We start from the raw sequence: 10,531 nt of genomic DNA on the forward strand, positions 1-10,531 counted from the left end.
GTCGATAGAGCAAACGGTGTGATTCCGGGTCAGCTGCACTTCACACCAGCACTCTCCTTCTGAGCTAAGACTAACAAAAACACAGCAAGACAGCACTCAGGCACGTATTACAAATCTTTCATAGACGTTTTCCAGGTGGAATGTTTAAGCAATGGCTCTATAAAAAGGAGTTAAACAAGTATATTTAAAATGTGCCTATATTATTTTGATCACATAGTAACTTTGGGTGGTTTGGTGTTTGACACACATCAATATTCAATTTCAAACAAAGAGAGACAAGGTGGGTGTGAAATTTGAAAACATAAACAGTTTCCCCGTTGGTAGGAGGCGTCCATATCATTGTAACCGGGTAGTTAACTGCACAAAGCAAAGTAATACCATGTAATGACTTGAATTAATTGAATTGTTTTCAGTTCAAAAAGAAGTATACTTAAAGTCTAAATCGGTAAGGACCTACAGTTTTGTCCTGAACAATTGCTCAAAAACAGCAAGAAAGAGCATTTTTAAACTTGTTCATTTTTAATGGTTAAACATGGTTCCTGCTGTTGATGTCAATGTGGAGAATTAAACCTGCCTCTGACCACCAGCAGCAATCAAGAGTGTGATGAGTCTGACTGGCCACGTTCACTCAACGCCCATCATCTCTGCTCCATTCACAAGCAGACACAGGGGTCTCATTTTCAAACATAAAGGCCACAGTCACACCCATGATAAGGAAAATGCATGGGCTGGAATACACTGTCGGTTTAGAAGAAGAAACTCCCTGTATTTTGCCTTCTACCTTCATTGCACAGACATGAATGAATAATGATGAATATGAAGATAACTTACACTTACAGTACATATCAAATGTCTGTAGGATATTTAAAAAGAAATGTATTGTTGCAGAGATAAAGGCTATTGGTGTATAAATGGAGTGAATAATATTGAATAATATTGTCTTCAACAGGTCCCTATGCACATAGTGTTTCCAAAAGAGGACAGTACAGTGTACTCATACATAGTAGTTCAGGTGGGGAGCTGCGTCAGCATGCGTAGGCTGCAAATGAACAAGTAATAGGTTTATTCCATGCTGAAAAAAGCATGGAATAAAAGTTGCCTTTACCTTTGCCTACTGCCCTGTCTCTCTCACACCTGAAGAAGGCTCCACGGCCGAAACGTTGTGTTCTCTTTCTTCTTTTTTTCAGCATGGAATAAACCTATTACTTGTACTCATACATATATTGCCACCCATTATTTCAGTGGTAACATGATCATAGCATTGTTTCCAAGAGATGTTTACTGATGTCCATGGAGACATGAAAACACTCTCTGATCTTCTCACAACAAAGGGAATCTGTTCCTTCTGTTTAATAGCTTGTTGCATCCTGAATTGTGCTCCCTGCTGGTGTGTGTTTATCCATCAAGCACGGCCTCTAAACACTTATGGCTGGATCAACTTGATCCAAGTCTGCTGTTTTCTTCAAGGATGCACGTTTTTGTGTCTGTGTATCTGCCCCTGACGGGCTGGTGTCCTGCCCAGCCTGTATCCTGCCTTGTGCCCATTGCTTGCTGGGAGAGGCACAGGCTCTGAAGCAGTTAGAAAATGGATGGATGGACAATATATAGGCACTGTTATTTATGTAATAGTACTGTGTAGTATACAATCTAAATGAAGCAGAGTGATATAAGCTGGGAAGCAACAGTTGAATAAAAATCAGTCAAACATTTCTTATATACTGCTGTTTTTTCTACTTTTTAATGTTTCCGACTTGAAGACCATGAATAATTCATGTCACACCTTCAAATCTCTTTTTAGTGTCTTTTTTCTTACTGCAATTCACAGTGCAAAAATACAAGTAAATATGGTTTGGAAGTATACACAGGACTGACATCATGAACTACGTGTAAATACGGGGTGAATGTAGTAGATGTAATAAGATCTATATATAAAGGTGAAGAAGAACCTGACTTAATGATAGGGTAACACCTTTAACCATTGCCTGCTGCGAGCCTGTGACTGCATACTCCCTGATTTCCAAAAACAGCAGAGTTAATGTTCTCATAACTTGAAACATCAAAACCTGAAATGTTAAGATTCTGAGATAATTTATCTCCTCATTTGGTGTATTTCATGGCAAAAAGGAAAGCTATGTAGGCAAAACCCTTTCATTTTTTCATTCCTATGCAAACGTAATGAAGTTGATTAAATTATTAGTTCTCTGATATCTACTTTAATTGTCACAGAAAGTTATACTATGGCCAATTCAAGCACTCACAACTGTTTCTCCTTTGTTATGTGCATAAATAACTATGCACTCTTCAAACATGTGATCACACTTATTGTAAACTTTGGCATAGCAGAAACCCTGAAAAAGATAATTACTGTAAACTGAAAGATTGACTGTTTCCCTGTTTTGTTTACATCCTGCAATTCTGTTCTACAGGATGGAGGCTGATGGGCTGTGATTACATCATCGTTTTCATCCTTTTCATTTTTTTAAATAGAGGCATTTTCAGCCACTGATGATGCAAACCATTTGGAGCACAAAAAGCTGAAGGTTTCAAACAGGCAAATAAGCAATGCTGTATTGGTAGTTATGTTTTAGAATGTTGTTCTCATTCTAACAAGATCCAAATTTAACCAAACTGTGACAAACTAAGTAATAAACACTGTTTGTTGTATTATTTAACTTCAGGCAGAGGACATGGAAGCTTTGAAGTCTTGGGAGCTGTAGAATTATTTTCTTTTTGGATCTTAAATCATTTCATTCACTACATATCTTAGTTACCACTTGCATGGCTAGATGAGGTCAAGTTGATTTAGAAGACAGATCTTAGTGTTATGAGCATGACATGTATTGCACTTAATAACTGAATATCATTGTTGGATATGTTGGATGCCAGCCTTTATATCTTACTGACATTGAAAACCACAAATCACTAATCTACTTACCACTCAAAGCTTTTACCATAAGGGAGAAAGATGGCCTATGTACAAACCCCTCCAATGTGCCTACCTTCATACAATGACTGAGCTCCAAACTGACTGGAGGAGTGGAGCACTTCTCACTGCTAGCACTGCAAGCTTGCAGATGCACTGACGGTCTCTGGAGTCACTCTGGACCACCTCAGGCCTACTCAGCGTAGACAGCGCACAGTCAATTGTGTAATACTGCTTTGTGAATCCAATACACAGTCAGTTGATGACTTTACCCAGGATTCAACCCGAATTGTCTGGAGTGTAAGGTTGATCCTGAATTCTGGGAGAACATCTTTAGTGGATGAGCCACTTGGAGCAGTCCAAAGATCTTGTTATCTGTACTGTGCTGTGCGTGCAGTCAAAGCATGCAAGTCATAAGTTGCATGACCAGCCAGAACTCAAATTGATATTAACATGCAGCTGTATATTTCTACCCAACAGAATTTGATTAGATCATTTTTCCTTCTATCGTGTGAGGTATAGGCAACATTGGGGCACTAATCTAGTTCACACTAACATTGCAGTATGCACTTCTACTTTCCTGCCATACTGCGTGAGCTCAGCATGCTATATCAGCACTTCCAATACTGTATTGGGGCGTCAGCGAAATAGCTGAAGTCATGCAGAATGAAAAAAGCGGGACAGTTATATTAGTACCTGCACAGAATACCTCTACATCTACAAATTCAAACTGCTCATCACCTCAGTCTAGGGTAGAGGTTATGTTAATTAAAAATAAGAAACTTCACGAACTGAAAGGCTAGAAGAAGATTTATAACGCAGATATAGAAGACTTTGTGAAGAAGATCGACGACACATGGATTTGAACGATGTGAGTAATATTAGTCTGCGTATATATCCCACAGCAAATTTACATTTTAAGCTTGCAGATGGTCAAATGCATTAACAGGTTATTCCTACATGACTTTACTTGAAAGTACACTGCACACCACTGCCATGTGTAGTACTTATATGCAAATTCTCTTGATGTTGTATACTTTGAAAAATATTAAATTTTTCTTTAAAAATGCCAGACGATCCACTGACAATTGACTTGATTCCAAGATACTCCCAGTTCAAACCCTGGCTTTGCCACTAACTCAGTCTGTTTTCCCCCAAGCAACATAGTGAATGCCACTGTACTATGATGTAGAACTGGGGAGGTTCCATTTTAAGGAAGTGTGCAGCAGGAGCTAATGCATAGATTCCCTCAGGCCAAAATCAGATAACCTGCCCACCATCCGCAACTTACAAACACAGTACTTCATGACAGAATTTAACTAGATAGAAGCAAAGATGTCTGGCAGAAAAATAAACATCCAAATCAGAAACAGATTTCCTATTTTTTGTCGTTTGTGACAGACAAATAATCTGACCCTGTAAATTCAAGATGGTTTCTAGTTTGTTTGGAAGGTCACTCTAATTAAACCATCACTTAAATTGTCCTATTTTTATTGATAACCTAACAACATTTTAATAGCAAAATTCAATATTTTTCAAATTTACCAGCAATGCTAGTATAAGCAAGACTTCAGAAGAAACATTCCATTTCTTTTTCCTTGTTGCTGCTGTGTGAGAAACGCCCAGGGTTCTGGATTTACAACTGGGTGACTGTGGGTTGAATTCCCAGGTAAGACATTGCTGTTGTACCCTTAAACAAAGTACTACACACACATTCCTCCAGGAAAATACCCACCTGTAAACATGGGTGCAAATTTAAGCCATGTTGGATGTACAGTAAGTGTGAGCCAAATAAATGAATAATAATCATACTTTAATCATACTGTTATATTCTATTACAGCAATTAACAAAGAGAAAGTCAGATCAATAAGTTAATAATTAATTTCAATATCCTGGCAATTTGTATGCTCTATAGCCATTACTCATACTGACCATTACAATTTGGAATCCATAACATTTTGATATGCAGTGAGCTCCACACCTGCTGGACGAGTGGCATGTTTCTCTCTGAAGTCACTACCAGCTCACATCTGCTCACCATGTCCTGGGTCACTGCTGCACAGAAACGAGATGTACAGAATTTTTCCATCTAATTTTTACTCCAGTCAAGAATACAGTGATAAGTGTCACATTATGGAAACATATCCACAGTGAAAGCCATACAAGTGTATATTCTACCAAAACAAAACATTGTGAGTCTAGGTTTTATATACTTCAAGACTACCAAACTACTGTCACAACAAGAAAAGTTCAGATATTACAATTGTGATTAAAGAAGCCTTTTTTCAATCACTGACGAAAATACCTGATGCCTTTACTTCAGAATTCAAAACAGATCTTGAAATAAACATATTATAGCTTATGGGTCATATGGGGTTTTCTCATCTCAGTAAAATGTGTGATGCTAATAAACATACTTTGTGTTAGAAGTAAACGTGAATAGATTTTTCTGAAAGAAAACTAATCTCATATAGCCCCTCTCTCATAATAATGAAACAGTAGATCTCCAACCAATACCCAAACCTACAGCCTTATACTCCTCTGTCCAGATTCCTAACCACTCCTCCACATTGCTACTATAAGCAGCACATGAGATTTTCAAAAGAAAATGTTAGGAAGAGATGAAACGTGAGAGTCTTTGTCAGTTATTTTAAATGCTAAAGAAGATGCAGCAGCAGACTGGCGCAGTGGTTGGCATTGCTACCTCGCAGCGTTGGGGCCCTGGGTTCAATTCAGGACCAGGGCTCTGGTTTCCTATCACAATCCCAAGACATGCAAGTCCTGCTGGTACATGTAGGTCAACTGGCTTCTGGGAAAACTGCCCCTGGGTGTGAGTGTGTGCATGTCTGGGTTTGCATCTGTCTGCCTGCCCTCCAATGGGCTGGTGCCCTGTCCAGGGTGTACCCTGCCTTGTGCCTCTAGCTTGCTGGTATTGGCTCTGGCTCCACCGCAACCCTGAATTAGAAGAAGGGCTGAGAAAATGGATGGATAAAGAATATGACAAAAGAAATAAATAGGTGTCGCTGAAAATGGAAAAGAACAGGGAGAAATCCACCCAATGAATCTCTTGTCCAAAAAACAACCAAAATAATGACACAACTTCCGGGTAGCGTAATATCTAAGATGTGTCCCTGTTCTATTTTTTAAACACGAATAGCTTGCAGCTGATACACCTGATCACACTGATTTCACATCCCTCACAGACTCGCACTCGGACCAGACAGGCCTCATGCACAGTCGAGTATACACACATCACCCGTGTACTTTTACTCTTTTCTTTTTTGCTTTGCCACAACAGTCAAAATCTGTATTTAGGAATCACAATTCAATTATTGTGACAGGTGTAATAAATAATGAATATATCTGCAAGTCAATTGCAATACTTTTTACTGATTTGACAGAACCCTTTAATAGGCTCTAGAATACCTGGAGTATTGTATAGCAATGATCAAGCCTTACATTTTTACATGCAGATGAAATTGGAATCTTGAACATACTACCACATTGTTGATACTAGTACTCTGAGTTTGACTTTCATGAAACATTGAACTTGATGAGGCTCTGATTGAAAACGTCTTAGGGATGGTGATCATTTCCATCTTCTAGACAACGTGGAGAAGCAATAAAAAATAGAGAAAAAATAATAGGATATTTAATTATAGCGTAGAATTTGTACAATCTGTACAATACACTACTAAGATCTCAATTTTTTGCACAATTTTGTTCACCACATCACAAAGAGATGATGATATTGCTGCTCTGGAACCAGTCCTGATAAATGCAACCAGATATATTATTTGACCTAAACATATCTCCGAAAAAAAACTGAACCTTTGTCTTGAACATTGAACTGAACAGAGAAAACTATGCGGGTTCTTGATTCAATTTACAGTATTCAGTGTCCTCCAAGGTACAGTATTAAGAAAGTCAACCCAGCTTTTTCAAAGTCAGCTGTGACAAACAAACTAGGGGACGCAAGTAGAAACTAAGAGGAAGTGTGTTAAAAACAGAACAAGAGGCCATTCTTTACAAAAAGGACTGCGGGAGTGTGGAACAAGCCTCTTTCAGGTTAGTGGATGAAATCCTTAGATCAGGGATCCTATCAAATCTACCAGATGGGCCAAATGGATTTTCATTTGTAAGCATTGATTTGTTGTTCCTTAGACAGTGTTAAAGGGCACTTGTACTGCAAAAAGTAAAATCAGGTAAAACAGAAAACTAGACGGTTCTCTAAAATATTACTTCCTGCAAAATGTAATAAAGTACAGCACATAGATTTCAATGAAAATTTAGCCATAGGCTTATAGCTTATAATTGTATAAGCTTAGGGCTGATTGAAACCTCATTTGAAGGTTGTGTGTTCTCTTTAATTTACAGTACATCTGTAAAGAAGAACAGGCTTCAGTGTTGTTGATTAGAATGTTCAATCTTGTTTCCAATAAAAATCAGTATTTAGAAATTTAGTTCAGAAATACATTTTTTGGTGCAATATGCTAAATTATGTAAAATGACATAGTTCTCAAAAATCTAGAGGCAAAACATAGAAACAAAAACGTGATATTGCTGCTCTAGAAATGTTCCTTTTCTGTGATGAATATCACAATGTTACGCAATTGCATTGCAGAAGCTGTCACTACACCATGAGATACCAATCCCAGCTAGGCACAGACAGGCCTTGATTTTTCTTTGCAAATAAAGATACTAACACCTTTTATGTGCTTTTTATAGGTATATAACTCGCAAAATAAAATGTGATGAAAATGATGAAAACTGTCACATGTGATAACATGGAAGCAAAAGAAAGATGACATTGAATGCTTTATATGTAACATGGGAGTTGCATATACACTACACCTACACATATTTGATTGTATAAATCAGTGAGACATTTTTCTCCTCTACCCTTATTTAAACAGCATTTCATCCATAGGTACCTACAGTATGCCACCATTATGTCTTCATAAGGTCCCACAACCCTTTTTTAGGTGTCCTGTTTGAGTGGATTAATAACCTGAACATTATGTCTTTCTCTTCACCATTTTCACCCATTGGAAAATATGCTAAAACTATCTACTGTGCCTCAAAACATACACTACACTGGCATGTCTCTTGGAAAAAATTGATGCGTGTGCCATTTCGTTTTATTGTCATGTGCCTTTTCAATCAGGCCCAGTAAGGCCTTGGTATTTGGGTTCCAAAACATTTTTTTAAATGATCTCTTTGCAACTGAGCTATAGTTATTTTCTCATTAACACAATGATGAAGGTCGTTATTTGTGTTGCAATGCTGTTACTCCATCTGACATATCAAGGTTAGAAATGCTTAAATATTGCAACAAAAATCGTCACCCAACTTCCTAGATAAAATCGGTGTAATACAGATAAACCTATCTAAAACTAGATTGTAGATTTTTAGAATATTTTCTTACATTCTACATTATTTTTTTCTTTTGCTAAAATGACATTTATTGAAATGATCTCACAAGTGTACCCATCTATCTGGGCAGAACAAAGAGAGCCCAGTTTGTCAAATCGGCTGAACACACTGTGCTGAAGAAAGGACTTTTCAAATGTTATTACATTTCCAAAACCAGGATGACGTAATTAAGTGACGTCTCCACATTTTCCTTCCAGAAAGCATTCATATGCATCACATGCACGCGAGTTTAAACTTACTTAATCTTGACTTGTTAATATGGGTTTACTGGTTTCATGTTTCTCTTTTTTCAGTTTCCTTTACACATATCGCAACGATGATTTTCACTCTGAATGCAGCACGCATTAATAACTTTTATGCTTTGTCTATGTGAGAAAATATTAAGAGTTACTGGGTATGAATATGTAAATTGCATTATTTTCGTGGATCAAAGCAGGCATGATTTCTTGAATGGCTCGTTGTTGAGATGGATTCCACATGTATCCAATCACCCCTTTCCAGAAACCAGGCAAATCTGTTACTAAGCTTTCACAGTCATGTTTTGTAGCAGCGACACTGGAGTTCTTACCTTGTTCACTCCCGCTCGCGCGTGGAGACCCCTCGTCATTCGCGATATCTGGTTCACCATCTGGAGTTTTTCGTTTCCTCGACATTGGGTTAATATTTCGCTTCGAAGAGCTTTATTTCGTTCTAAGGTGACAGTCGGGAATCGGTTGAAATCGAGACACTTTCAACTGGCTGCCGATCAAGTGCATGTAATAGGCAGGGACTAGTGCAGAAATCCCAACAAACCACAATCCCCTCAGCTCTCTCCGCTCTCTTCTGGTGTAGTTTACTCCCCCAACCGAACGCGAGGAGGAAAAAAGTTGCTAGGTGTTGCGGGTACCAGACTGCTGTATCCAAGGCAGTCTCAGACGCTGAGGTGGAGTTTCGAGATATACATACAGGGAAAAAAACATTTTTCTTTAGGAAAAGAAAAAAAAACCGCTTAGGATTGTTGCTTAGCAAATGAAGAATACTGCACAATTTGAGGATCACGTGTGTCCGAGATTCAGATGAACAGCATTTTGCGTAGAAGTGTGCATTAGAGTCAAAGAGCGGAGAAACGCTAGCCCTCTTATCGCCGGCAGGAGAGGCAGCGTTGGGGTCAGCGGTTTAATTTCAGTCTCCAACGGCAGTATTTTCATTAAAGTCATTTGCAAGGCTGGCAGAGAACCAGCTGGAATCCAACACTCAGACGCACACGGGGGACAAATATCCATGCAGACTGACACTTGCAATACAGTCTTCGCAAATTAAAGCGTTAATTGAGCATATAAGAAACGGCACTGTCCTGAACATTAAAAAGATCACAGGCTCAAAAGCTGTACAAGAGGAAAAAAAGATAAAAGTGTTCCAGCCTGACACTGGAATGCCTGCACCACTATTGCCGTGTCACATACTGTACCCAGAGAAGTGTTAGGTGACAGCAGCTGTCAGCATCTGTAGAGGCGAGAATTTCATCGGGTACCTATTCCCGTTTCAAACCAGAATACCACTTAAGTGCTGTAAAGTCTGAAGACAGTACCTTCACTTTAATACAGAAATCCTCAGCCCCCCGACGCGTTAAAGAAGCTCTGCTTGCCTTTGGTAGCGTCTTCATAAAACTTCTTAATCCAGTTGCTAGGGAGATGTAAAGCGACCAGATTGGCATGGTTCAACATCTGACTGTCTCAGTAATTTTCTGCGAAATGTTCACGGCGATGTTTTCTATATTTAACACCAAGCCCAGTGTAGCCTGCCTTTTGTGGCAGCACCGTGTAACTTAGGAGTTTGCTGTAAACAGGGGGTCCAGCAGTACTTGAGCGGATCTCACGTCCAGAAGGAGGCGATGACGTCAGTAGCTCCCTTGCAAACGGTGCCAAGGCTGCAATTCAAATTCGCTCAAATGATAACCCATCTTATCCTACGCAAGCAACCTCGACCTTTAAATAAATTGCGCTCCAAGTTAATTAGTGACACACACACACACACCAATAAAAGCTTGGAATAGAAGATGTATCAATCGCCTTTCATTAATTCATTTTGCTAAGATTAATAAAGCGAGTATAGACTGATTGCAATGTTTTTTATGACAGTAAATCGTGTCTTTAAAATCAGACGAGACGTTTATTGTTCTTGTCAAGGTGGTG

General features: G+C 38.7%; 1 protein-coding gene across 1 annotated transcript in view; it reads right to left on the reverse strand.

Annotated features, from left to right (window-relative positions):
* Positions 1–10,193, reverse strand: part of pde10a (phosphodiesterase 10A) — a 93,455-nt gene extending 83,262 nt beyond the window's left edge. Inside the window, exon 1 of the mRNA XM_088609508.1 lies at positions 8,929–10,193. Within this exon, the coding sequence (XP_088465634.1) occupies positions 8,929–9,013 (85 nt within the window). The 5' untranslated portion in view covers positions 9,014–10,193. The remainder of the gene's footprint in view (positions 1–8,928) is intronic.
* Positions 10,194–10,531: the final 338 nt, after the last annotated feature.

This window comes from Lepisosteus platostomus, chromosome 17 (genome assembly GCF_059453375.1).
Source record: "Lepisosteus platostomus isolate fLepPlt1 chromosome 17, fLepPlt1.hap1, whole genome shotgun sequence".
Classification (NCBI taxonomy): Eukaryota; Metazoa; Chordata; class Actinopteri; order Semionotiformes; family Lepisosteidae; genus Lepisosteus; species Lepisosteus platostomus.